Genomic DNA, 26,330 nt, shown 5'->3' on the forward strand with positions numbered 1-26,330 from the left:
GATTTTTTTATCGTGGTTTGTACTTTTGTTAAACTTTGGCGGTTCGTAACTACCTATTCAATCATTATCTGGATTTGAAATTTATTTTATTTGACTAAAGACATATTCGATATTAATATCAAATAAAAAAGCGGTTGAAAACATGCGAGAAAAAAAATTTAAACAGGTTTTAGGTCACATTTTGGAAAAAAAATAAATAAAAACAATAACATCAATTAAAAAAAAGTAGCTCGCTTAAGGTAAAATGGGCGAACTTGTACTCTTAAAATGACCTTATCTATACACCCACGAAGTTTGTCTAACCTTTCGCCAAACACCCTGTATAATATAAAATATAATAATATTCAACAAACACCACAACAACCTCTATTGTTGTCAAGGAAGAGAAAATTAGAAAAGGTGTAGTATAGATATATGTATGTATTTTCATGTAAAAGTACCTATATAATAATGTGTGTACATACATATAAGAAATAATGATCTGCTAATGATGATGTAGATTGTAGGATTGTAGAGAAATGAATACAGGTAGTGTACGTGATTTTGATGATTTTTATAAAACATTGCCACAAATAACAGAATTTTGTGACCAAATAATCACATATATTGCTGGATATGTTATAAGAGCAATACAAAATATTTACGAGGCACCGTTGTCGAGATATTGATATTTTGATAAAAACTTAAAATGTATTTTATTCACTATTCAAAGTAAATATAACATATTTTAATACGGGATCGTGTCTAAAATTAGCCTTTTGTAGTTATTTAATTGTGTTTTTTAAAAGAAAACTACATGACGTGACTTTGTCTCAAAATAAACTTAAACAGGATGAAATTAATGATACAAAAAAATAATTATGTGTGACAACACTGCAACTGGCGGCTCGAAAAATGCCCGCGCAGCAACAATGTATTATAATAAGCAATCTGTTTTAGAATTATACATTTTTATTTTAAATTCAATGAAAATATATATTTAAACATTTCGTTTAATATCATTCGTCTGTTCTCATTCGTCTGTGTATCTCATTCGTCTGTGTATCTCATTCGTCTGTCAGATAATCGATGCCATTTCTGTGATCGTAACGGTGCGTTGGGGCAACGGCGGCATCGGCATCTTTGAATCGATTACGATTTCCCGTCACTAAATGTTGGCTGTGACGTCACAGTAGGTATTAAAAAGTCGGCACGCTTGGTTTTAATACAGATCGTGTTACTTGCGTTATCTATGTATATCTATATCTGTGGATACGACATTACTTGCAATCCCAATTGTTATTGTGTAGTAGTAATGCTGGTCAATTCTGCAACAAATAGTAAGATTCTTCTCTTTCTTTATGAATCAATGTTTACGCATAATAAAATATAAAAAGTTCCCATATGTGCCTTGTTTGTGATACACTACTTTTGTGTGTTCACATGAGGTAAACATATACGATTGCATTGAATAATTAAAAATTCGTCCGACTTACATTATCATGTTTAGAGCTAAATGCAATTCATCCAAGTAAATGATACCCCCACCATGAGTAAATACTAACATAGAAAACTTTTCTAAATATTATTTGGGAATGTAAACTTAAAAAATGTTCTAAAACCTAGTAAAACTAGACCAGTACCTTCGTTTGCATCAATCGAAAATAGTGCGAATGCATTTATGATAGTTAAATATTTATATTTTTTGTAACACTTTGAATGCAAGTGAATACAGTTCGTGATCAAAACTCACTTTTAAAATAGAGTGCAAGTATTGCCACCCACAATAAAGGATTATTCCTCTTTTAAATGTTGCCCCACAAAAAAAAAAAAAAAAAAAAAAGTGAGAAATAGTCAATTCTCTGTCTATAGAAATATTTATATGCTTCCCATTTTTATGAAAATGGAATTACCCTACGAAAACTCAAGTTACTATCGAACAGTGTCAATAAAATGTAAATACAAAGCTACAGCTTATGAAACTCTCAAAGATACTTTATAAAATCGGTTATCTCCATTTATTGCTTAGGAATACATTAATATTGGTCCTAAAGTGGCTAATTGAGGCAAACTGAACGTTGTGCTGGCAAACCGAGGGCAGTCCACTCTCACACTAACTACATCTATGAATATACTTGTTAAAAAATGTAAAAAGAAAACGTAACGATAACAACTTCTGATCCAAGTTTCATTATTATTATTATTAGACAATCTAATGTGAACATGCAAAATCTGTTTGAATATTCATATAAAACTAAAACTACTTCAATTATATTTCTAATGATATATCATGGTCTTGCTGCCACCAATACATTTGTTATTAAAAGCAATCTATGTGAGAATATATTTGAAATCGTTACAATTGTTAGGTTTCCGAAGCTATTGGTGAAAGCACGACCAGTTTTATTTACGATAAAACCTCATAAACGTCATAAATAGGTACTATTTTATATATCAGTAAAAGCAACAAGTCCACTAATACACGAGTCTAAATAAACAAAACTGTTTAACATCAAAAGCATAATAATCATTCTTGTAATATTAAACCTTCTACAGCGTGTAAAACATGCACTAAATATTTATAATATTTCTTTTATGAAAAATACTTTATTATTAATAGAATAGAATATATTTTTGTATGCGTCTGTATATCAGTACCGAGTCACGTAAATTGCAGCTTTGGTGTCCATTTGTTAATTTTAAGCAAATAAACTTTACTTCCTAATTTGTAAGCCTACAAACTTTACTTTTACATAATACTCGTCAATGTTTATAAAAGTTTAAGAAATATTTTGTACACACCGTACGAAATCACTCATTTCAGAGATTACAATATTTTGTCAGTTTCCAACGGAGCGTCGTCTAGATCCTCGCCGTCGAAAGGAGTCACACAGTACGCTTCCTACCTTAAAATACGTTTACCGTTACACAAGTGACAGTGGCAGTAAATTTGAAAAATCCTAATTCACGCTTTCAATTTTATTCAATAAGTTTATCAGAATAAGTCTCGCTCTTTCTCTAAAATTAAATATCCTATTATTATCGAGTCGTCGAGTTACAAAAATATCAAGAGGAGCGGTCACCCGACTTCGAGGCGGCGGAGAGCGACGGCGCCTACTGGTGGTGCGCGACCGGCGCCCACTGGTGGTGCGCGACCGGCGCCTACTGGTGGTGCGCGACCGGCGCCCACTGGTGGTGCGCGACCGGCGCCTACTGGTGGTGCGCGACCGGCGCCTACTGGTGGTGCGCGACCGGCGTCTGGCAGTACGGGCACTCGGCGGCCGTGGCGGCGCAGGCGTCGCACAGCACGTAGTGGTTGCAGGGCGCCAGCGTCACGGCGCGCGGCTGCTCCTCGCAGCGCATGCACTTGGTGGCCGTCTCCAGGTACAGCGCCTTCTCGATCTCCTCCAGCTCGGCGCGCGCCGCCGCCTGCAGCGCCTTCAGCGCCGCCAGCGGCAGCCCGCGCAGCTCGCGCCGGCCCGCGCGCGCCGTGTCCAGCTCGCGCCGCAGCGCCGCCGGCGCGGGCGGCGCGGGCGCGCGGCCGGCGCTGGAGCCGGCGCTGGAGGTGGAGGCGCACTCGGAGGCCTCGGCGCTGCCGTTGGTGTGGGGCGGCGCGGGCGAGGCGGCGCGCAGGGCGGCGTCGGGCTTCTTGTCGGGCGGCAGCGCGGACGACAGCAGATCCGCGAGGTTGGTGCCGCACTCCAGCGGCGCGGCGAGCTCGCGAGCGCCGCTCAGATCTTCGGCTGTAACAAACGCAAACTTTATTATAAACTTTGTATTACATCTCGACTGATAAGGAGTTTACTCTGCTTACAATAAAAGATAAAAGGCGGTTAAAAAATTAAAACTCTAAGGCCTCAACCTCGAATTTAGCGGGCAGCGGCGCGGGAGCGGGGCGGGCAACGCAAACCCGTTCTCGAAACAAGCTGGCAGCTCGCGCGGCGCTTTAGCAGCGAAGTGTTGTGTTCGGGGTTGTGTTGTCGAGATATTTGTTTTTATTCGCAAACGAAATGTCTGAACAACGGCGACAATTTTATTTCGATTCAAATTTATTCCTAACGCTCGATTTATTGTGGGCAAAAGAAGGAGTGCGCTGCCCGCTAGTGGCCCGCTCCCGCGCCGCTGCCCGCTCGTTGCCCGCTCCCGCGCCGCTGTTTTCGAGAACCGGTCTATTTGTTTACGCATAAGATCCCGCCGCTCCTGCGCAGCTACCGCCGCCGCCCCACTGCCCGCTAAACTCGAGGCCGGGGCCTTAAACATTTTATACTGCAGCGTGTAGATACTCACGCTCGACGTGCGCGAAGGCGCAGAAGAGGCCGCGCGGGCAGTAGCCGGCCTGCTGCACGTCGTTGCACTTGGTGGACTTGTAGATCTCGGGGTGGAACTGCTGCTCGGTGCGCGTGTGGCAGTAGCCGCAGGCGTCGCCGGCCTCGCAGTTGGAGGGCTCGCCCCACTCCTCGCCGTGCTTCACGTTCGGGCACGGCGTGCTGCGGTACTTGTATTTCCTAGGCGATCTGCGTTTATCCTGGAATACAGTGGTTCGTTAAAGCTCCAAGTTAATAAATAATAAAAAAATTGGGCTACTATGAGATACATTAATAAACAAAAAAATATATTTTTCTTTTTAAATTTTTAGGCTCCAAATCCGTGGCTGTAAGCACCTCTATGGGCAGCGTAAATACGAAAACTATAATGCTCACGACTCCAAGAAGAGAGTTGACTCTATCAGAGATTTTTACATTACAAAAAGATTCAGAGGTGGAATTGTGTAAAGCAATCGTAATCATTTGACAGTTCATAACGTACGATAAAGTCAGTTGAACAAAGCGTTTGACAGAATAATCGTACGTTATGAACTGTCAAATGATTACGATTGCTTTACACAATATTGGGTATTTGACACCATTTCCCAATAATTCTAAAGCACAACTTTTTTAAAAAGACACTTCTTTCTGGTCTTAAAAACTTAATTAATTTTTAATTACCTGTAAATTACGATTTTTCGTTGCATTATAATTGAAAAAAGTAGTTTCATTGAGTTGATAAAATTGTGACGTCACATGCTAGTATTGCCGTACAAAATCTATGGGAGAGTGTCGTTTTGACAGTTTTAAAAAGTACGTCAATAGATTGGTGGTGTCAAATACCCTATTCCACCTCTGATTGCAACATGAAAATCTCTGACAGAATCACATGATGTTCTTGTGATTGTGTAAACTTGAATTACTTTTTTAAAGTTTGTTTTTAATTAAGATGCAGATATGGAATGGGAAATAATATTTTATTAGTATTTAAATAAATAAATGACTATGTGGAAAGACATACTTACTTTACTATTGTGATATTGAGGGCATGCATACCCTTGTCTACATAACCTAGGTGGTCTTTTACATGGCTCAGTTTTATATGATGATAGTACATAATTTGTATCTGAAATGAAATAAGTAAATTAGTAAACATTATACATTTTCCTTAGTTATGTTATTGGTAGTCTTATCTATGTATGATTTAGTATTCACAAGTTGTTTATTTCCTGTAATATAAATTGCTTCAGGATAATTTATATTAGCCAATACTAAATGCAATAGTTATTGAAAATAATTTCTTTTCTATGCTCAAAAACTCATCTCTGTGGCAAATGAACAAGAAGTTCTAAGCCAAAAGAAAGAAGAGAAAACAAAAGAGTTAAGCAGAGAATACTTAATAATTTCAGCTAGGCCCAAAAGTTGACTGGAAGAGAATGCCATAATGGCATTGATTTTAGTTAGATTGTTTAAATATTTTTTTTACAAAAAAATGTTCTTCCAAATAAGAAACATCTCGAACCTTGCCACTTAGGGTCTTCATTCATTAAATTCCGTTCTCTATCTAAAGCGTTCGGCGCCGCCGTATCTCCATCAGCCGCGTCAGGGTTCTCCAAAGCTTGCAACTCCCTCATATCCAGCACGGCGGGCCGGAGGTCGGGGGCCCCGTGAGCGAACGCACAGTGGGCCCCGTTTTTCGTACAAAGCCCGCGCGCGTCCGTATCGTGAACACACATGCAAGTCTTGTAGTAGCGGAGGTGGTACCGGCGCTCCGTGTCGCCCGCTGTGCGGTGGAGGTACGGGCATCTGGAAGAGTAATTTCACGTTTATTTATTTATTTTATAGAAACCAACCTTATTATTATTATTCTGTCTATTGGCTTCAATGGTGCGTATTTGAAGCACACTGGTTTTGCCAATATATTTATAGAGACAATGGACAGTGTTTAATCTTTAGTAGTTGAATACTTTTTAACAAAACAAGATTCCCATAGATTTTGTATGGCAATACAAGCAAGTCACATCACTATTTTGTCAACTCAAAAATTACTTTTTTAACAAAATATCCTAGTTTACGGGTAATATAAAATGAATTAAGTTTTTAAGACCAGAATGAAGTGTCTTAATAAATTGTGATTTCGAATTATTGGGGAATGGTGTCAAATAGACTATTGAAAGAGGCCAAAACAAAATGAACTTTATGCTATGAAGATATGGTTGAAAAATGTATCTTTTTTCTTATGATTCATTCGACCGATTTCGGCTACTACTTCGACTTCCTAACTGTCTTGGCGGCGCTGGTGTGCCCGAAGAAGGCTTACGTAGCCAATCTTCGCGGCAAAACTCCTCACACATTGAGAGCATCTTGTTTTTTTTTCTATTATAGTTTAGGACTAGAAGATGCTTATTTTTTATTGTAATATAGACAGTCTTTTATACAGTTTTGGGTTACAGAATTGATTGATAGTTACAGTATGTTGAAACACATATTATTACATGAACATATTTTGTGGGATAAGTAATGTAATGTACTGATAAAGATTTGCTACTTGAGTAATGAATAGGAACAGATTTTTAATTGTTGACCAATTTATAGCTTTCATAATTAATTTTATTATGGTTCTGCTAATTTGATAACACCTGCTAAATTGTAAACAAGAATATGATTACTTTAAAGTAAAAATACAAATGTTTATCATTGAGTTGAGACTATACAGATTTTTATTGTTTTTTGTTTTAGACAAGCTATGGCTGTGTGGCACAGATTTCTTCGAATAACAAAAAATACACTTCAGCACCAGTTAAGGCTTGGTATTTCTTCTAAAGTAGGTATTTCGCGCTGTCAAAATCTGCGCGCGCAATTCTTCGCCGAAAACAGCGCGTCAAAGAGCTCCCGCCACAATTTCCAGCTACACAGTATAGAAATACGCAGTTGGTTAGGTTAGGTTGACTTCCTTCCTTTCAAGCGTCACACTTAGGTACAACACTTTCTAATAGAAATCATATCCAAGTGATACAAATTAAAACACCTTTCAGACTCTTTGGGAATATATTCTAGAATCGAATAAATATAAAATATAACTGCAGAAGTAAACACGGTTCAAAGTGGCCGTGGCGTCGCCCGACCTTCTGGAAGTTTTGCACCGGCTTAAAGAATTTCAAGATTACGTCACCCGACCTATCGGTTTTGCATGTGGTTAATAACATTAATCAGTATAGGTACGCATCAATTTTGTTCAGTCTCTTTGTTTATTAATAAATAAAAATATCATACTAAAATTGCAGAAACATATTTGTTTGTATTGGTCTGGGTGTTTTCTTTCTATAATATGTATGACGTATGTACGGGGTTCTGTACCTATCGAAAATTGCTATGAGCATCACACGCGGTTATCTGCGTACCTCTGTGCACTCATGGGAGTTTAAGCAGAGGTCCCTAGAGTTTGCACGCGTCCGTCCTCCGTAAGCGCCACCGCGCGACTGATTGAGATTGTCCAAGCCGTCATGGGCGATTTTTTCCACATTTTTTAACATAGTAACTAAATAAGACGCAATATAAAAATTTCATCCGTTAAAAGCCCTCAAGTTATTTCTGAACTTTAGTAAAAGATTCAGAATCTCAAATCGCTTATTTTAAAAATAAAACCATTATTAGAAAACGAATAGAGGTAACTTTGGGAATTTATTCTATCGAGTCAACTTCATCAAATCGTGTTTCCATCCGTTAATAGCCCTAGAAAATATCCTCAACTATGCCCAAAAAAAATCTTAGCCTTTTATTTTACTGTTTAGTACCTCAAAAATGAAAAATGAAAACCTCATTTTCGCCATTTTCTCTGTTACCCGGCCTTAATCCAAAGATTCATGATCACATAAAAACATATCTGTGCTTGTAAAATTTAAAAAAAGCCTGGAAAAGTAAACTAAAGTCATATATTTTTTAAAGCAACGCTCATTCATCAAAGCGCTCTCCTGGTTGACTTTTATTTATAAAACACTTTTCATAGGAATAAAGCTGTGTACATTTCTTTTACACAGTTGAATAAATACTAAAATTAATAAACCAGACTCGTTAATGGGCAATTTGGAAAATGCAAAACAACCAACCGAAATATCAATAACACTGAAAGAACAATGGACCTCAATACACTACCAAATGAAGGAGCCTGAAGTTCTGTTAGTATACAACTTGTTTGGATGCATCCCATACTTGGTAGGATTATGGGGACCATTGGAGTAAACAATATTTTTTCCAGTTGGATACCAATAAGTTAGAAAGTACCAAGTTAATGATATCTATGGCACCTTCTTTACTGGTTCGTAACCCGAAAATGTGAGAAAGTCAGGTACAACTAAATGCAGGAAAACAAAGCAATGACAGCAGTTAAGTAGGTACTTACTCGTCGCCGTCTTCACAAATCCCTGATGTCTCATTATATTTGGTACAATAATTATCTGCGCTATAATTAAACGTCCCGTCTCTTTTTCTAACAGGTCTTCGCCTTCTTTGATTATTAAAATGCCAATGGAAACATGTGAAAGGCCTATGTTGTGTACATTTGTGTTGTAGGAACGATGGACACTGCTCTACTCGGAATTCCTTTAGATATCTGCAACCCAAGAATTCGACGCTTAGTAAAACACACTCGTACTTATTTCACAACATTAACACTTCACTAAAATCAACTCAAAACATGGATATTTACTTGTAATGATTTGGTTTTTCTGTTTGAGCTGCCAACAAAGGTTTTGATTCAGACGGCATTTTGGGAAACTATTATTGCGCCTCTTGCGTCGCGCAGGGCACGCTCACCGTCGACCAATTAAAATTCAATATAGGATCACGTGATACAAAATATTTTAGAAAGGTAAAAAATGTAAACAGAGCCCGAAAATGTTGAATATTCCCGTAAATACACGCCACATTTTAGATTAAAATGACCTTGAACTTAAAATAATCATTTCACGACTCCGAGAATCTAATGACACGAAAGAAAAATAATAATCGCCACCATTGACAGACCTGTCACGTAGTTGTTTTCTGTCCATCTCTTTTTAGAGAACCACTAATCACTAAGGTATAAAAGAGACAAAAAATAGGACAATGCATTTTTCTCCTTGAGTCCTTGGTTGTTTAGACACATCAAGGAAAAAAAACTGCCTTTGTTGTTTTGTTGTGTGCTTTTTGTACTATTTTTTTAATGTAAAATTAAATTAAATCACATTTTTTTTAAATCAATCTTAAATTGTAGAGTGTGTAAAGTAATTTGTATTAATATTTTCTCGTGTAATCGCATTTTCTTATCTTGATAAAATAAATCTCTAAATAAACCTGTAAAAAAACGTAAAAAAAGACATAAAAGTACTTAAAAAAAGTTTTATAACTTAATTTTAAGAATTTTTAGTATCAAAGAAACCAAAATTTGTTCCCTAAAATTTTAGTTAAGTTTTAAATGACTCCTTTTCATCGAAACATTAATAAACAAGTAAAAATATGATATTTAATTAGGTCAAATTACATAAATCACAAAATTATTAATTACATTTTCACTGTTCTGTGATTATTATTATTTTTAACGGCAACATTGAATCATGGTCTCCTTGACCAATGAGAAGAGAGATAAATAGAAACAATTCGGTCTTAACCAATCAGAACCTCTACTTTTTTGGCCAATGACAATGCGGGAAAGTTCATTATCTCGACCAATGACCGCCCGGCTTATAGCGTCAGTGCTCGCCCGCCATTCTCTTCGACGCCATCTTGAGCATATGATTATTGTTGTGGAGCTCGTACACAAATTGAAGTAAACTTAGTGAATTCTGTTAAAAATCAATCAAAAAGTACGTAAAATTATGTTTTAACTGTAGTGTTACAAACTCAAAGTATAAAATTTAAGTTTAAAGTGAAATCTTTCCCGTTCTTGTGAAATCTTGCGAGTGCTTGACTTGGATGTCGCAATTCGTTGTTTTGTGTTCCTAATTTTAACGATTTGCTTCATTTGGTTTCAGTATTAAAAGATGGCACGTACCAAGCAGACAGCCCGTAAGTCTACCGGAGGAAAAGCTCCTCGCAAACAGTTGGCCACCAAGGCTGCCCGTAAATCGGCGCCAAGCACTGGTGGAGTCAAGAAGCCCCATCGTTACCGCCCTGGTACCGTGGCGCTCCGAGAAATCCGTCGTTACCAGAAGTCTACTGAGTTGCTCATCCGTAAGCTGCCGTTCCAGCGATTGGTGAGAGAAATCGCCCAGGACTTCAAAACGGATCTTCGTTTCCAGTCTGCCGCCATTGGTGCTCTGCAGGTGGGATTTAATAATAACACGTGCTATTTTTTGAACCTCTGGTTTTAATTTAGTAAAATTTATCACGAACGTACTAAAACTGTGTAATTTTCTTTTGTTTTAGGAAGCGAGTGAGGCCTATCTGGTGGGTCTGTTTGAAGACACCAACTTGTGCGCCATCCACGCGAAACGCGTAACCATTATGCCTAAAGACATCCAGCTTGCCCGGCGAATCCGTGGGGAGCGTGCTTAAGTTAACCTAGATTTAATTAACTTTAAATTATTGGTAAAATTAATCCGTCATTCTTTTGTAATGTCTCATTTAATTCATCTTAACATTGTAATCTTTAATGTAAGGAGGCAGCAGAACTGAATCTTTATAAATATGTTCTTATTTGTAAGTTTTGCTGTGCATTTGCATAGGATACTGTATGTTAATATTACTTAAACCATACCTATTTCTTTACTTGACATTCGTCACTTGTATTAACAGTGTCCCATGTAAGGACATAGCGTTTTGATTAGTGACTTGTGGAATATTCTGTCTAGGTAGTGTATTAGAAAATATTGTAAACCACATGACAGTGTGAGAATTCTGTTTTAGGAGTAATTTGATGCACCTGAAAATGAGTGTAATGAGTAATTGGTGTTAAAATAAATATAATTTAGATTTACTTAATTTTGGTTTTCTATTCAAACCCTTACCACCCTTACACACAAACTCACTTTTTAGTAGATTATCTTATCATTAAATGAATCGTTTTTCTAAGTATTTACAGATAACAGCTTACTAAAAAACAACACACATGACTGGATTAGGGTAAAAAATACCACGGCACAGATTAACTAGGTGATTTGGGTAAAAATACCACAGCACATTGATTCTAGTTCTAACCACAATCCCTATAACCAGACTGAATCAGTATGGAGTGGAGGACAACGGAACTTTTTTGGTTTCAATGTCCACCACTGAGGGACAGAGCAACTGCCAACTCATATTTTCTTCTCAGTGTCCACCAGTAGGGCCCAATGGGAAGATTTCAGTAGCGCTGTCCCCCACTGGTGGACATTGCAACTTTTTTTCTCGATGTCCACCAGTGGGGGACATCGGGAATAAACGGAAACAAGGCCTATGACTTCTATGGTGTTATCAGGGAAAACTAGCATGAAAAAACCATTATTTTTAATAATTTATTGAAACAAACATCTAAACAAAATATCTCAACCTATTTTTATACTACAGCAATAAATTAAAACTTATTCTATGCCACTAGCTTCTGTTCTTCTGCTTCTATTTCTTTAAGTCGTTGTTCAATATCCTCTACACTTTTACCATGTTCTTTGTTGAATCTGTAAGTCTGAATCAGCTGTTCTTTTTCCAAGCCTTTAATTCTGTCATACAAAGTTTTATTGAATTCAAGGTCTACATCATTTTCTTCTCTTAGGACACAGAAGTATATTAAAAAGACAGCAAGACTGCCAGTTACACAAAATGGTTGATACCATGGCATATCATTTTTTGAAGGCTTTCTGATCACAGGTATTGTGGTCTTTCTGGCTGCTGGGCTAGTCGAGAATTTGATGGGTTCATTTTCATTCGGCTCTACTTTGCTGCTAAAAAGTCTGCTTGGTCTCCTGGTTCGGAAACATCTCCTGAAAGTAATGATTGCATCATGAAATGAAACAAAACAATATTACTCATCATTATTAGTAATAACGGTGAATTGTTAAACATTTGTCAAGGTAATATTATGACTAATTTTGCAATTATTATGGTGAGTAATTTAGAACATTGTTTATTTTATAATTTTTTATTAACTATTAATATTATGTTTTATTCCTGTGATTTGTTTTTATTAAGAAAAATAGGTATTTAAATTCCTATATATCCTACATTCTAATTATTATACACCCAGAACAAGAATAGGTGTTAAATCTAAATCGTTGGTCAAAGGATCGGGTGCTGTGCTTTATCAAATACAGTACAAAAATGTAATATTATATAATTATTGCACATCAATCCAGATTTCATTGATTTGCAGTCAGTTACAGAAATGCACTTAACACCAGGGTAATTAAATACATTCTAACCTATAAATAAAATATTATAAAAATATTGTTATACATACGAATACAGAAGGAGATTTCTATTCATTTTATTCAATTCCCATACAATAATTCAAGTTAAAATTTCAAAATATTACGAAATCTAAAATTTACAAACTAAGAATCACTCTCTAATCTGTGCTAAGCACAGATTAGAGAGTATGCACAGATTAGAGTGCTAAGAATCAAATTGAAATTATCCCAGCTGACATTGACAGAATCATGAAGCTAAAGATAAAAATGGAGGCCAGACTTGGAACAAAAACTTGAGTCAAATACCTACTTATCTCTATCTCGCTCTCTGTGGGCCGACCTCTCTTTTTAGTGTGGACAAAATTGTCGGCCGTTTAGGCTTATGTGTTGGCGAATCAGGGAATTACAATCCCAATTCCTGGGTAATCGGTACCATGTGGCAACATCGGCCCAATCCGGCCCATCATGGCGGTTGTTTACTATTTTGTTTATTATGCAGTAAAAGTCAGCCGTTTGGTGTAGTGGTTCGAAACGGGCTACTATTCCGGAGGTAGCGGGTTCGATTCCCGCACAGTACAAACATTTATGTGCATGAACATATTTGTTTGTATTGGACTGGGTGTTTTCTATGTATAATAAGTAGGTATTTACAAAAAAAAAAGTATTTAAGTTGTCTAGTACCCATAGTACAAGTTTTGCTTAGTTTGGGACTAGAAGCGCAGTGTAAAATGTCTAAGGATATTTATTTATTATTATTTATTTATTTAATTTCGTTTGAGATTTTTTACAGGACATAATTCACAAGAAATGGTGCAAAATTTTGTAGTGCGTGGTTGCGGTAGGACGTGGTGTCCCGGAAGTGACTTAAGATTCCACGCGTAAGTTTTTATTTCGTGATTTCCGACATTGGATCATTGTAAACATTTTTCACAATTTTCACAGTAATTTCTTCCTTAAAACGTTTTACCAGTATTTACACTTATCATTTATTGATACCTATGTCAAGACATAAGGATTTTACATTGAGTTTCATTAACTTTGAGCAAATTTATATTTTTTGTTTACTTAGAAAGAGAGAGTCTGCCCACAGAGAGCGAGATAGTGATACATAGGTTGTGCTTCAAGTAGGTATTCGGAGTGTGTCCTCCATTTTTATCTATAGCTTCATGGACAGAATTGACAGCTGGCACTTTTTTCAGTGATTCGTTTGCAAAGGAATACATTTTATAGTACTTAGTACTTACATATTTTCTTTGATTTATCATTTCTTGTGAGTATTTGAGTGCATTTTTGATACTGAAAAATAAGTCTATTCAAGTAAAAACAAATATTTGGGCAACATAATATTATTACAACATTTAGTAGAGTCCTTATAGAAAGTAAAAAAAAATTTCTACCCACCGAAGAAATTCTTCTCCCACTTCAGGTTCTACCATCAAACGATCCCGCTCAAAAATAACTTTTTCTTTTTTTTCAACTGCAGCTTTCAGTCGTATCTCGTGTTCGGCTGTTGAAACATTGTGTGAACCCTCAACAGGTCTTTTAGCAGGAGGCGGTAGAAACTCGGGTTGCATCGGTTTAATAAGGAGTGCTCTGATATCACACTCATCAGCAACATGTTGGACAGCGGTACTCAGGGATGATCGCAATTCCCATACTTTCATTATGCCTTTGTCCTTAAAAAGTCGATCAGTTGATAGCACAGCATGCAATAATTTGTCATAAAGAAGAATAATTTGAACTTAGATTGTTTAACTAGAATTAAAGAGTATGAAATAAATAATATAAACCTAACCGACTCAGATCTTAACTCCTCCAGCTCTTTGGTACACGCTTGCAGCTGCCCTCGCAAGGCGTCTCTTCTGGTTCTCGCTATCACGAGCTGTGAACGTAGACCGTCTACTTGAGCCCTTAGCAACACGTGCTCCTGTTCGGACTTATCTACGTGCTGAAGAGTTTCACGTATCGCTCGATTCAGTGATGATATTGTAGCTTCGTCTAATTATGAACATTTATTAAGTGGTTAAGATAAGTTTACCAAAATTCGTTTTTGGAATACATACCTACGTACTTACCTACTAAATTCATGAATTTACATTAGCAACTTTGATAGTACAAAATGAAATTACTTACATTCGCGTTTTTCTTTCAATTTGACCTCATTATCTTGTTCCTGTAGCTTAATTTTTTCGATAGTTGAAACCACTGAGTTGTTCATTTTATTATCAAGAAGTTTACGAGAGCCACAATTTTTTTGAGGCTTGAAACATAGACGCCAAATCGGGAGAAAAACCTGTGCACTGTGCGTGCACGAGAAATTCCGAGAAAACTTTTTGTTTTTTGCCGCCAATCCATACCATAAACGTTCCATTCCAATACTAACCCTATTTATTGTATTTTAATTTGAATCGGAAAATGTTAAATCAAAGAGTCAATTATTATCATTTAAATATGTTAATTAGATACATGTATAAATTATGTCCTTTATAATTCCGAATAAGTTTTAAATTAATGTGATTATATAAAATGTATATAAATTTTTAAAATGGTCCTTCCAAAACATTACGTAGGACGAAACGATTCTGTCAATTTGACGTTGACTGCGTTGCCCGGGGAAATTAAAAAACAGTTTCAGGAGGTAGAGGAAATTGCACACAAAAGTACACATTTATTTGTTTTATATTCAAGACATGGAAAAACCAGATGCTAATGGATACGTGAATATAAACTGGCCGAGCAAAACTATTCCCCATGGAGGAATATTTCATTCTCGAACTGTGCAGCCTTCAGCGGAACAGCAAGAGTTTCTCAGAGGTATCCACTTCACCACCACTTAATTCAATTTAATGATCTTCCAGTTTAACTTGAGCACTTTATGGTAATAACACTGTTATCCAGTCTACAACAATCGCTGTGACTCTAATTTAAATCTTTATTACGATTAGTTAAAGGCAGACATTTGTTTATTCAGTGCTACTGGAAGAGTCAAAGTTGTCTATCGCTCAACGCAAGAAGTCCGCACTAGCGCTGCGCGAATACGATGACAAGCCGCAGCGCGCGCCGCCGCAGATGCCGCTCGTGCGCCCGCGCACCTCGAAACGACGTTCACTGTCTGCTATCAGGGAGTCAGGCGCGTTCGAATTTGAACCGTAAGTACCTACTTTAAAATACAATTTAGCTTAGAGTTCGTTTACATAATCCTAAACTCCTAGATGATGATATACAGCGCGTTCGATGGAGTCCTGAAAAAAGCAAGAACCTTACCATTGACTGTGCTTATCTAAACACATTACTTTGGTATAAATAATTTTACTTATTTGCATACGTTACGTTTCTTTAGGGTCTGTCCTCTAAAACGAGGAGAAGATCGCGAGAAGTTAAAGCAACGGCTAGCCAACTTGATGGCATACGGTGACACTCCAGAACAGACGCCTCCTGCACCACCTCGCCTTCCTAAGCCGAAACCGAAAATTCCCACTAATAAAGAGACCTGGCATGATTGTACGTAACAACTTTCAAAATTGTAGTCGTATTTTGATTAAACATTTGTCTCAATTTTGCATTATTGGGAATGTGGAGATTATTTCAAAGAATGTTGGATTAATTATGTCGGGGCTAGAATTCTACAATCTTTATGCAAAATTTTCTTTCCTCTTTACAGTGGTCACACAAATTCGCGAGCGCGCCGAATGGCTGGCCGAAATGGAGTATCTTGGTGAAGCGGGTCCGCACCGGGAGATCATTAAGGAACAGATAGCTGAGAGAATGCGGGCCCTCGACGCTTTGGGCATAGACAGCGAATGCTCTACCGCCAGATCTACTGAGTCTGGCTTCAGCACACTTAGAAGCAGGGAGAACCTTCAGAAGGGCAGTGCAGTTAAATCTGGTATGGTCCTGTTCTTAGAAATAAAATATGAGTGTGAATTAAACAAAATGGAATTGTAAGTAGTCATTCTTTTGTTAATTTGCAGTTAGTTCAACACGCAGTAATGGGTCTCAAGACAAATCCAAGCCTGCCTCAGTACGCAGCAGCAGATCGCAAGAGAAACCGCAGCCGGCCCTTAGATCTGGAAGAAAGAAGACGAAAGAAGAGAATGTTGCGGCCTATGAAAAGCTTTCTCCATTGCAATATTCACCAAGGCGACGACAATAACATTTTCTTAATTTAATTATTGAAAAGACTTTTGATAATATTTTGGGACTTGCTATTTGTTTTTGTAATAAAAGAGGGTAAGTATTCTAAATTGTTTACTTAATCAAATCATTTTCCCTATTATTATTAAGTAAACTAATCATCATCATCATCAATAATAATTGGTCTTGACTTCTTTTTCACTTTGTCAGTTGAACTATGGGCCTTTCTTTTCTTAGAATTGCAATCATCCTTGGCTACCTTAGCAACAGTTTCTTCTGTCTTACAAGGAGCTGATGATTCCAAGTCATCATCATCATCAATAATAATTGGTCTTGATTTTTTCTTTGTTTTATCTGTTGAACCATTAGATTTTGTTTTCTCTGTATCTTTGGCCACCTTAGTAACAGATGGTTCAAAGTCACAAGGTGCTGGTGCTTCCAATTCAAAATATGTGTATTTCCTTATTGGCATTTTCAAAGTAAATTCAGGATCCTGTGCTAAATGTAAATTTGGACCTTTCTTCATGTAGCTTATAGTTGAGTAAGCAGTGAAATGAAAATTTTCGGCCAGATAATTCTCTATTAGCAAATATGCAATAACATCTTCACCAAGAGTTCTGGATATAGTTGGCTCTTTCCCTTTATGCCTTAGATTTACAGGTCCTTTTAAAAACCATGCATCCAACAGTTTCTGAGCAGTTAATTTAGCATCTTGTTTATCAGCATTGTCTATTATACCAGAAAGTGTTCTGCAATAAGCTTCAAGATTGATTTCCTTTATATTTAAATTAGGATTACAGCATACATCACACATTTTACTGCAATCATCATTGCCCCAGTCTTCATTGAAGTGTTCTGCAATAAGTTTCCTTCTACATGTATCTCCTGTGATACAATATTTGACCATACCATACAAATGATCTAAGTTACCCACTGAAGAAAATACCATTGTGCTTACTTTGAAAATGTCCTGCATTCTGTACAAAGTGACACACTCTGCTCTCAAGCCATCTCGTCCTGCTCTTCCACTTTCCTGGTAGTAATTCTCCATTGATTTACTTATTGTGTGATGTATGACAAAACGAACATCAGGCTTGTCAATACCCATTCCAAAAGCAACTGTGGCAACTATAGCTTGGTAATGTTTCTCATGCCATTTCACGTGCACCTTAGATCTCGCCTCAGCTTCCATATTTGCATGGTAACACCCAACTTTCAGACCTCTCTTGCGAAGTCCTTCAGATATTTCCTCTGAATCTTTTATACTGTTTGTGTAAATTATACCAGTATTTCCTTTATATCTGTACTTTAAAAGTTTCTCCAAAATATTGAGACACTCTTCTTGTGATGTTGGTTTTTCCATTATCTTATAGAATAAGTTAGGTCTGTTGAAGGTGGATTTTATAATTAAACATCCAGGAATATTGAGAATTTTCTGAACATCTGACAGGACATGGCTAGTTGCAGTTGCAGTCAGTCCTAAAATGGGAACATTAGGGAACATGTTGGAAAGAATTCCAAGGAATTTATAATCAGGCCTAAAATCATGTCCCCACTGAGAGCAACAGTGCACCTCATCTATAGCAATCCTCTGTAATCTACCATCAGCATGGCATTTCTGTAGATTGGCCATAAACCTTTTGCTCTTAGCCAGTCTTTCTGGAGTCACATACAGTAGCTTGATTGGAGAATTTTTCTCCTTCAATAAATTTAGAGCTGCCTGGGTTTCTTCTTTGGGACTAGTACTTGTCATCAACATTGCTGGTATATTTTTGTTAGTTAGAGATCGCACTTGGTCTTCCATTAATGAGATTAAGGGTGATATAACAATGGTTATACCCGGTTTTACCTGAGCAGGTAGTTGATAACACAAGCTTTTGCCGGCTCCTGTCGGCATCACAACTAAAGTGTGCTGCCCAGAGAGGGTAGAGTTTATAGCACTTAGTTGCTGGGGCCTGAATGAATTCAACTTAAAAACAGTCTCTAAAGTCCTTTGAACGTCTTTCGACCACTCGTATTCTGTGCCAGCCCAGTCAACACTTGCAAGAGAATCAGATTTTAACTTGTTAATAGAATTTTTCAATGAAAGTTTTTTCTCTTGAAGTTTGTTTTGTAACGACTTCCATTTTCGCAACTGGGCATCAACATTGATCAATTCTTTTTCAACTTCTTTGACGTCGTTTTCTAATTCTTCAATAGTCGACATTTCTTTTGAATAAAATCACTAAATACATATAAAATTATTCAAAACATTGTTCTGAAAATCAGCGAGCGACCAGCGTTCAAGTGACTTTTTTATTTTAACGTTACAATAGATGACAGTGACAGCAAACGTCATAAATTGTTCTTATTTGAACGAATGAAATTCATCTGTTGTTGATTGAATAAAATTACCCGACTACAGAAAAGATGACAATGTTTTTTTATCTTTACTCAGGGTATAATTTTTAGTATTTTATCAAATTATTTTTTTTATAAAGTATCTACACTAAAATCTCTGCATCAAGAAAACGAATGATAAGGAATCCCTTGCACGCGAACAAACCCATTATTTTACTGTATTTTATACTACTTACCTAGATTGAATTTAATTTTTATGTAAGTGTGTTTATAATAATCATTACGATTTATCTGCGACACACTTAACACACAACGAACAATGCATAGATAAATTCGTCCGTGTAAATGTTTGAGGGCAATTTACTTGATCAAATAAAAGTACCTATCATTGATGAGATGGACGGAAGTTGAATGGTGTTAGTTCGAGTCGTCCCTAGATCCCCTCAGTAACTCACTTCATTGAGGAACATGTGTATGCGGGTGTTTGTATTTGTTCTCTGTCTATTCTTTCTGTAAGTTGAAACTTTGTTTTTATTTAGGTATCTTATTCCAATGATTTGCTTTAGCAGTTTGTTAGAATTATCAGCTCGATAACTGAGTTAATTACCCACCAAGTAAACGTGCTATCAGTGCTACTTAAGTTACTAAAAATTGTTGTACCTACTTCTTCTGCATTTCAGTTGTTTTACACAAGTATCAGGAAGAACGGCCGTGCTAATTTTAGCGCGGGGAGGATCAAAAGGTGTTCGTCTGAAGAACCTCCAGCGTGTCGGAGGTCTGACCCTCCTAAGCCGTGCCATCGCAACAGCCAAGTCTGCAGGACTCGATGACGTCACAGTGTCCACCGACCATCCTTTGATCGCGTTAGAAGCTTTGAGAAGTAAGTGAAGATATCAACCAAATAGGTGTGTTGTTTGCAGATTTCAATGTAGGAGACTACAATATAATATTGTTTTCATTCCTTGTGCGCCAACAGATGGAGCCGCCATTTTCCATAGAAGCCCCATAACAGCAGTAGACTGCGCACCATCAATCTGGGGGGCAGCTGAATTTATAGGAAAGAGACTCGACGTTACGGTTTTGGTGTTACTACAAGCCACGTCGCCATTCTTAAGCCCTATACGGCTGAAAGACGCTGTTAAAAATATAAACTACCCCATTCCTTATGACTGTGTTTTTTCAGCTCATAGGTGAGTAAGATTTTTTGTGGGTTTTAGTAAACGTAAAATGCCGTAATTAAATTATTGTTGAGTTCAGAGCTTCTGAATCAGACAGAGGTTCAGACAGAGAATCCAGTTGCTATATTTAAGTGAATGTTTATTTTAGAAGCTATAAACTTCGGTGGAAACAACTTGGAAGCACTTTTTCTCCCATTAACTTCGACGTCTTCGCCAGACCGAGGCGACAGGACTGGGGCGGAGATTTGATAGAAACTGGAGCATTTTACATTTCAAAGCGACATCTCATAGAAAGTGGTCTCTTTCAAAATCACAAGTGAGTAGAATTAAAAATAACTTAATGTTTACCTCTGTTTTTGTTTGTGTAGCTGTTCCGCCAACGATACGTGCCTAGTGGTGGAAAATGAATTTCCGAACGAAAATGGCAGCGATTGGCTGCGTTTGGCGGAAAATACAAATGTTAGAAATTGTTAGCAAAATGGCGATCGCCATGGCAACGTCCGAACCTATAGCATGTTTTCTTCTAAGACACGTTTGCTAAACTTCAAAAGTGATGTTTTTCTATACATTTTTTTGACGGTGACAGCACTTTACCACTAAAAGGACGCCATTTTACTAGCTAGCGCTATTTTTCGCCAAACGCCCCCGTCACCGCAAGTGGGTGGCAAAACGTCAAATGAGGTGACACTTCCGCCGTAATGCCAAATCATATTCCAAATTTCCAAATCGGCGCAAGCGCATGCTAAACTTTTGTTTGTTTTTTGAAAGTTATTTATCTTTTGAGTTTTATTTATTTGTTGTTGTACATACTTTTAGTTGCACCGTCACAGAAGTTTTTGGCGCCGAAAGTTTAGAAGTTGATACTTATTACGATCTAGGAGTTGCAAACGCCCTACTTAGTTCTAACTTAGCACTGTGATATGTTAGAATTTATTGTAAGTATTTTTAATGGTAATTTATGTTAATCCTTGATGTCATTACCTTCATACAACTACATGTGTAACTTTGTCATTAGGATTTTAATCTTAATAATGAGAATTACCGATTGAATTGTTTTATTGAGTAGAAATTAATTATACATGCAATTATGTGGAACTATGTAGACACAGTTGGCATTATTCTGCTTTCTAGATATCAGATATACACTTGTCTACATGTTTTTTTATTTATGTATTAGTGCAATAACGTTTGTTATGATCAATTGCTGGATATTTATAGATCTTTATTTAATTACTAAGTTTTGAGTATCTTTGCAGTAGTACCCAAAATGCCAAATAACAGTACGGATATAGTGACGTATGAAGAGTTGGAAGCTACGGACGTGATTAGCGTAGAACTGGTTCCGGAGAGAAAAGGGCTGATATTGAAACATTGTGAATATTACGTGAGCTCCAGAAGACATGGCACCACTGTGACGAGGCGATACAATGACTTTTCCCAGCTGTATGATGTCTTGTATGCAAAATATCCTTATCGGTAAGTACCAGTTAGCAGCTGTGAGAAAATCCCAGAAACAATTTAATTTTAGTAGACATTATATTTCCTTGTACGCCTAATGTTGTTTAATTGTACTAGGTAGTTACCTGAATTTATCAACAAATTCATACAATTTACAACTTTTTTTACTTACTTTTTTTGTGAATGTTAACTTTAAGATTTTCATTTATAAGCCTAACTTTTTATTAGGTAAAAACAAACTGAAAACGAAACAAAAAATTTTTGGTTTAATTTTCAGTGGAACCCTAAAAATCGATTACCGCGACCATGCTTTACTGAGAACGATTTATTCGTGCTCCGGATACGGGTAGTACATTCGGGTTGACACTAACACTATATTTACCGATTGTTCGCCTAGGTGAGCGGGTTTTTTCCCCGATCACTCATCTGCATTATATTCCATTTTGCCGCCCAGCTGTGCCGAGCCGATAAATGCCGGCGCGTTAGCGTTAATGTCTATCACCCGTATTCACAAACTATGCTTGCATAAGTGCAAAAAATCGAACGCACAGCGTAGAATAGAGCTCTGTGATTGTTTCACGTGTGACCCAGTGCGCCCACGTGCACTATGAGACCTCATAGCAATGTTTGTGAATACGGGCATAGCAATAGCAACCCTTACTACCTACCTACAACAGTTGACGTTAAAAAATATTACCTTGCGCCAGAAGTGTTACAAGTTTTAGTCCCGTTAACGCCTTATGGTAAGCTAAATACTTTATGTTACGAGTGGTTCATCACCTCAATAGCACAGCAGAGATCGAACCTGCGTTCATCGGATCTGAGTCTGACCCGACCCGACGACACCGACAGGCCTTTGGGCTATGGTCGCTTCTTTAGGCTATTGCCTCTAAGTAGGTATTACGTACGCAGATACTGCTATCTACTACCTAGTTTTTTCCGAACAGATATGTTACAGTTGATTGATGGGAACAATGTTCCCACAGCCCGCGTGTGAGATGAGAGGAAATGTGATAAACTGGGCGGATGATTTCATTATCTCGTAGTTACCTAACACCATTGTATGTGTGCGATCTATGTCAAGAACTTTTGCGATGATAAAGTACCTACTCACTAGTTTATTCATAACTTCCTTTTATCGCATTGTCTTAATAAAATAACTGCAAATTTTATATTTTTCCTATTTCTTTATCTCCTTTCAGTTAAGTAGGTACTTAATAGGACTAAAATATGTACCTTATTTAAGTAATAAGAGGTACTGTCGGATGGCGTCGGCGGCACACTCAATATTTTACTCGTACTAAACCTGTTATGGTATCACATTTTGTTACTCATTAACCGTAAAAGAATATATCAATTGTTATCGCTTTATAACCAACGACCTTTACATTACAAAAGTACAATGTAAAAGTTGGTATCTTTGGTAGGTAAACCTACCTACCTACCTCGAAACATAATTTATAAAATAACGTGTGTGTTTTTGTAGATCATGGTTAATATAGCTAGCCGTGTGTATTATTTGGTTTTATTCATTAAATGTCGTAATTACCATAATTAAGTACTAGCCTTCCATAACTCCTTTCAGCTCAGTATGCCGGTTGCCGCCAAAACGTGTCGTGGTAGGCGGTGGGAGTCCTCGCTTCCTACAGCGGAGGCGAGCGGCTCTGCAGAGGTGGCTCACCCTGGTCGCCAGGCACCCAGTCTTAGCTCACGATGCAGACCTCCGCAGTTTCCTCTGCGAGACTACATCGAGGTTGGACAAACCGAAGCACGATGAGTTTGTACTGGCTGGCACACAAGAAGACAGCCCTGTAAGAAACCTCATGTTACCTATGACGTTCCATAGAAACTGTTTTAGTAAAACAGTCACTTTATGACCCTCATGATCCCGTGCCCATGATTGTATGTATAACATAATAAAGTTGGCACAAAACTGTTGATCGTAAAATTACTTTATTTGTATGATTCACGTGCTTGATAATTCGTTTTTAGTCATGACTATCGTAACCAATCCAATATGTATTTTTTTAAGGTTTTCATAATGTTATCTAGCTATTCATCTCATTCTTATTTACCCATTTTAGAGGGAAATGTCAACTGAGGATATGCAGGCAGCATTTACGACGGATCAGGAGCAGCTCCGCTTAGCTCTTTTGGGCATTGACAGAATATACCAGATATTTGAAAGAGGTTGGTCCTTCGAGCCAGATTGTGATTTTATTACTAAGCCATACATGTTTATTAATGGTCATTGTTTTGTTATTAGTCGAAAGCAGGTGTGAAGCAGAGCGGGCTGATATACGGGAATTGGGAAATGGTCTAAATGCTCTGTCTACGCCATCGATAGCTGATGGGCCTAGGTGGTCTCATGTAAAAGAGGCTATGAAAGCTGCAGCAGAGTAAGTTGAGATAAATCTTTCTATAAGACATAATGGGTGAATATCCGTATCAGTAGATAAGAAGATTTGATAAAAGCATCGATATCAATTTCGTAGACTCATAGCTACTTCTCCTTTTGCTTTTGAGGACAAGCTAACAAGTAGGTATATTGTAGAAATCAAAACAGTAGAACAGCAATGCATTCCTTCCAGCTTAGTGACAGAGCTGAGCGAGTCTCCTCCTGAGGAGATGGACTTCACGGAAGACGGTCCCGGTGGCAAGGTGTTACTGGCCCTTGATGCATTAGGTGCTTACCGCGAGCTATGCTCCCGGCTGACCAGGGGCCTCCATGCTGAGAGAGCCGCTGCTGCCGCTGCGGCCCCGCACACGGCGGCTTCGCAGCTGCTAAGGGAACGACACAGATACGCTCTCCGATGTTCTTTGGAAGTAAGTAACCGATAAAGCTTGAGAAGAATTGAATCGAACCAGTTCTTTCGCAGTAAATTATAGTGCATGGTGCTATGTAATGTGCTTTAGATTAAAATTTAAAAATATTATGTTAATAGGTAAATTGTATCAAATTGACAGAATTGAAATGAAATATTTTACACCTTTTGAAGCTTAGTATAAAATTCATTGGTTCCGTTGGCTACGCTCATAAAATTGAGTGCCGAGTGGATATTAATTTGCCTCAAACGAACTTGTTGTATCCAAAATTGCATCAAATATACAAGTAGGTTGATTGGAATTTGATTAAAACTAGCCCTTAATTTCATTGCATTTCTTTCTTCGCAGGAAGCCCGTATCGGCCGCGCATACGCACTGGCTGCGCTAGAATCGCTGCCAGAGCTCTTCAGAACCCACGGGACCGCGCATGCGCGCATCGCTGCTCTATGGGCAGATCTACACACGGCTCTACGACACCCGCAAGCCAAGCCCACTATTAAATAAAAAAAAACATCCGACGTTGAATGAGTTCATAGAACAATTACTGTGCAGACGAGACCGCAACAATCTTCTTTGACTCCGTATGCCTATTTATGCCTAACTTTATGGCATCGAAGGCTAACTTCAAATTTGCCATTGCTCAACATTTAGGCGATTCATTGGCGACCCGTGGTGGTGAGGTAATGATTCTCCTAATGATTTCTTAGTAGTGAAGTAATGAGGTTTTTCCACATTTGGCTAATAGTTTTTTTTTTATCTTTCAACGGACCAAATGTTTAGTGCATGTATTTACCTACATACCTACCTCATATTGAATTATGCAATAAAAACCCTGTATTGTTTACATTTTACTTAAAAAAGTAAAATGCAAGGAAAGGGCAAATGTGCTAGAGTTATCGTGGTTATCGACAACTAAGCGAATATTGTGGCCACGTCTTCGCCTAGTGTTCACATTCGCTTCGTGGATATTTTATTTGACTACGAATACGAGGGAGAAAAGTCCAACACCATATTGCCTAGTTAAATAGAAGTCTGTGCCTTTTGAAGTTTTAAAGTGTGCAATACAATGTAGCTTTTAGTTTAAACAATATCGCACAGCGAGTGTTGTGAGAAAAGCATAATATCAATTTAAAGAATTATTGTTATATATTTTGTAGCTTGTATTATATTGTAAAATCATACATATTAATAATTTATATTATTTTAGTGTATTCTATTCAGTGTATTATTATGTATTGTATTTGTATGGTGGCAGGTAATCATAAGATCTGACCAAGTAAAATTCTTCTGTGATAAAAAAAAGCTCGAATTACATTTATACTGTTTTTAGTTGTTTATTAATGTTATGTTTTGACAAGTATTTATTACCTTGATACAAATCTAACTTGATCCGTAGTAAATAAGTGTCCATATCAATTTAATTTATGTACGTGTGTTTTGTTTATTTAAGTAAGTACACAGTTAAAGACGAGATGAAACCATTATATTTTTTTAATCGATAAATAAAGTTCGTTATTATAATTATCATAAACCTTTAATTTTTCAATTAAGTTAATCCCTAACATCGTTAAAAACAAAGAACCAATTTAGATAGTTGGATTGGAAGATCCTTCTTGATCGTTAGGAGAGCGAAAAAGCGTTCGATTGCTACGATGATTATTATGGTTAGATAAAAATATTAAACAACGGATTTCATCCGAGGGACATGATCGCGGCTGCCGATTCTTATCTTTATCTGTAGATACGCTACCTAC

At 37.4% G+C, this 26,330-nt stretch overlaps 7 protein-coding genes across 10 annotated transcripts; 3 read left to right on the forward strand and 4 right to left on the reverse strand.

The window, feature by feature from the left end:
* Nucleotides 1-1,580: 1,580 nt before the first annotated feature.
* unk (RING finger protein unk) lies at nt 1,581-9,334 on the reverse strand. The gene is made up of 6 exons (XM_028318722.1): nt 8,989-9,334; nt 8,683-8,892; nt 5,806-6,089; nt 5,309-5,409; nt 4,267-4,504; nt 1,581-3,722 (listed from the first exon to the last, which is right to left on the reverse strand). The coding sequence occupies exons 1-6, from the start codon at nt 9,045-9,047 to the stop codon at nt 3,214-3,216; spliced, it is 1,401 nt and encodes a 466-aa protein (XP_028174523.1). The 5' UTR covers nt 9,048-9,334; the 3' UTR covers nt 1,581-3,213.
* Nucleotides 9,335-9,980: 646 nt separating this feature from the next.
* LOC114362861 (histone H3.3) lies at nt 9,981-11,192 on the forward strand. The gene is made up of 3 exons (XM_028318427.1): nt 9,981-10,123; nt 10,292-10,582; nt 10,686-11,192. The coding sequence occupies exons 2-3, from the start codon at nt 10,301-10,303 to the stop codon at nt 10,812-10,814; spliced, it is 411 nt and encodes a 136-aa protein (XP_028174228.1). The 5' UTR covers nt 9,981-10,123; nt 10,292-10,300; the 3' UTR covers nt 10,815-11,192.
* Nucleotides 11,193-11,738: 546 nt separating this feature from the next.
* LOC114362853 (uncharacterized) lies at nt 11,739-12,863 on the reverse strand. Its single transcript, XM_028318414.1, has 2 exons — nt 12,691-12,863; nt 11,739-12,214 (listed from the first exon to the last, which is right to left on the reverse strand). The coding sequence occupies exons 1-2, from the start codon at nt 12,714-12,716 to the stop codon at nt 11,824-11,826; spliced, it is 417 nt and encodes a 138-aa protein (XP_028174215.1). The 5' UTR covers nt 12,717-12,863; the 3' UTR covers nt 11,739-11,823.
* LOC114362845 (UPF0193 protein EVG1 homolog) lies at nt 12,221-16,904 on the forward strand. 2 transcript variants are annotated; one of them, XM_028318401.1, is made up of 6 exons: nt 12,221-12,336; nt 15,329-15,454; nt 15,612-15,789; nt 15,981-16,141; nt 16,302-16,526; nt 16,612-16,904. In XM_028318401.1, the coding sequence occupies exons 2-6, from the start codon at nt 15,331-15,333 to the stop codon at nt 16,791-16,793; spliced, it is 870 nt and encodes a 289-aa protein (XP_028174202.1). In that variant the 5' UTR covers nt 12,221-12,336; nt 15,329-15,330; the 3' UTR covers nt 16,794-16,904. The 2 variants fall into 2 exon arrangements, with proteins under 2 accessions (XP_028174202.1, XP_028174193.1); XM_028318392.1 differs by lacking the exon at nt 12,221-12,336 and having other exon boundaries at nt 15,247-15,454.
* On the reverse strand, nt 12,792-15,016 carry LOC114363103 (uncharacterized). The gene is given in 5 exon segments (XM_083287613.1): nt 12,792-12,803; nt 13,885-13,936; nt 14,042-14,324; nt 14,327-14,638; nt 14,774-15,016. Coding segments are annotated over 5 exon segments (744 nt in total). The 5' UTR covers nt 14,859-15,016.
* Nucleotides 16,905-16,926: 22 nt separating the features above from the next.
* LOC114362835 (ATP-dependent DNA helicase Q1) lies at nt 16,927-19,066 on the reverse strand. The gene has a single exon (XM_028318380.1). It carries the CDS (start codon nt 18,978-18,980, stop codon nt 16,929-16,931), a length of 2,052 nt encoding a protein of 683 aa, XP_028174181.1. The 5' UTR covers nt 18,981-19,066; the 3' UTR covers nt 16,927-16,928.
* Nucleotides 19,067-19,504: 438 nt separating this feature from the next.
* LOC114363071 (CMP-sialic acid synthase) lies at nt 19,505-26,036 on the forward strand. 3 transcript variants are annotated; one of them, XM_028318688.1, is made up of 9 exons: nt 19,505-19,626; nt 19,795-19,994; nt 20,091-20,304; nt 20,444-20,608; nt 23,336-23,561; nt 23,835-23,940; nt 24,017-24,149; nt 24,342-24,576; nt 24,925-26,036. In XM_028318688.1, the coding sequence occupies exons 1-9, from the start codon at nt 19,583-19,585 to the stop codon at nt 25,078-25,080; spliced, it is 1,479 nt and encodes a 492-aa protein (XP_028174489.1). In that variant the 5' UTR covers nt 19,505-19,582; the 3' UTR covers nt 25,081-26,036. The 3 variants fall into 3 exon arrangements, with proteins under 3 accessions (XP_028174489.1, XP_028174483.1, XP_028174498.1); XM_028318682.1 differs by having other exon boundaries at nt 19,506-19,626; nt 20,441-20,608; XM_028318697.1 differs by lacking the exons at nt 19,505-19,626; nt 19,795-19,994; nt 20,091-20,304; nt 20,444-20,608 and adding exons at nt 20,790-21,227; nt 21,549-21,768.
* Nucleotides 26,037-26,330: the final 294 nt, after the last annotated feature.

This window comes from Ostrinia furnacalis, unplaced genomic scaffold (assembly GCF_004193835.3).
Source record: "Ostrinia furnacalis isolate ACB-3 unplaced genomic scaffold, ASM419383v2 OfSCF0396, whole genome shotgun sequence".
Taxonomy (NCBI): Eukaryota; Metazoa; Arthropoda; class Insecta; order Lepidoptera; family Crambidae; genus Ostrinia; species Ostrinia furnacalis.

Excerpts from the sequence above, each read along its gene's own strand:
- unk (XM_028318722.1), bottom strand. The coding sequence starts at position 9,047 with ATGCCGTCTGAATCAAAACCTTTGTTGGCAGCTCAAACAGAAAAACCA. Across the intron at positions 6,090-8,682 it reads ATTTGTGAAGACGGCGACGA|ATGCCCGTACCTCCACCGCA; the intron begins GTAAGTACCTAC and ends TTACTCTTCCAG. Across the intron at positions 3,723-4,266 it reads CGCCTTCGCGCACGTCGAGC|CCGAAGATCTGAGCGGCGCT; the intron begins GTGAGTATCTAC and ends CGTTTGTTACAG.
- LOC114362861 (XM_028318427.1), top strand. The coding sequence starts at position 10,301 with ATGGCACGTACCAAGCAGACAGCCCGTAAGTCTACCGGAGGAAAAGCT. Across the intron at positions 10,583-10,685 it reads CCGCCATTGGTGCTCTGCAG|GAAGCGAGTGAGGCCTATCT; the intron begins GTGGGATTTAAT and ends CTTTTGTTTTAG.
- LOC114362853 (XM_028318414.1), bottom strand. The coding sequence starts at position 12,716 with ATGAATAGAAATCTCCTTCTGTATTC. Across the intron at positions 12,215-12,690 it reads AGAAATCTCCTTCTGTATTC|GAGATGTTTCCGAACCAGGA; the intron begins GTATGTATAACA and ends CATTACTTTCAG.
- LOC114362845 (XM_028318401.1), top strand. The coding sequence starts at position 15,331 with ATGGAAAAACCAGATGCTAATGGATACGTGAATATAAACTGGCCGAGC. Across the intron at positions 15,455-15,611 it reads ACAGCAAGAGTTTCTCAGAG|TGCTACTGGAAGAGTCAAAG; the intron begins GTATCCACTTCA and ends TTGTTTATTCAG. Across the intron at positions 15,790-15,980 it reads GGCGCGTTCGAATTTGAACC|GGTCTGTCCTCTAAAACGAG; the intron begins GTAAGTACCTAC and ends ACGTTTCTTTAG.
- LOC114362835 (XM_028318380.1), bottom strand. The coding sequence starts at position 18,980 with ATGTCGACTATTGAAGAATTAGAAAACGACGTCAAAGAAGTTGAAAAA.
- LOC114363071 (XM_028318682.1), top strand. The coding sequence starts at position 19,583 with ATGTGTATGCGGGTGTTTGTATTTGTTCTCTGTCTATTCTTTCT. Across the intron at positions 20,305-20,440 it reads TGTGTTTTTTCAGCTCATAG|AAGCTATAAACTTCGGTGGA; the intron begins GTGAGTAAGATT and ends TGTTTATTTTAG. Across the intron at positions 24,577-24,924 it reads CTCTCCGATGTTCTTTGGAA|GAAGCCCGTATCGGCCGCGC; the intron begins GTAAGTAACCGA and ends CTTTCTTCGCAG.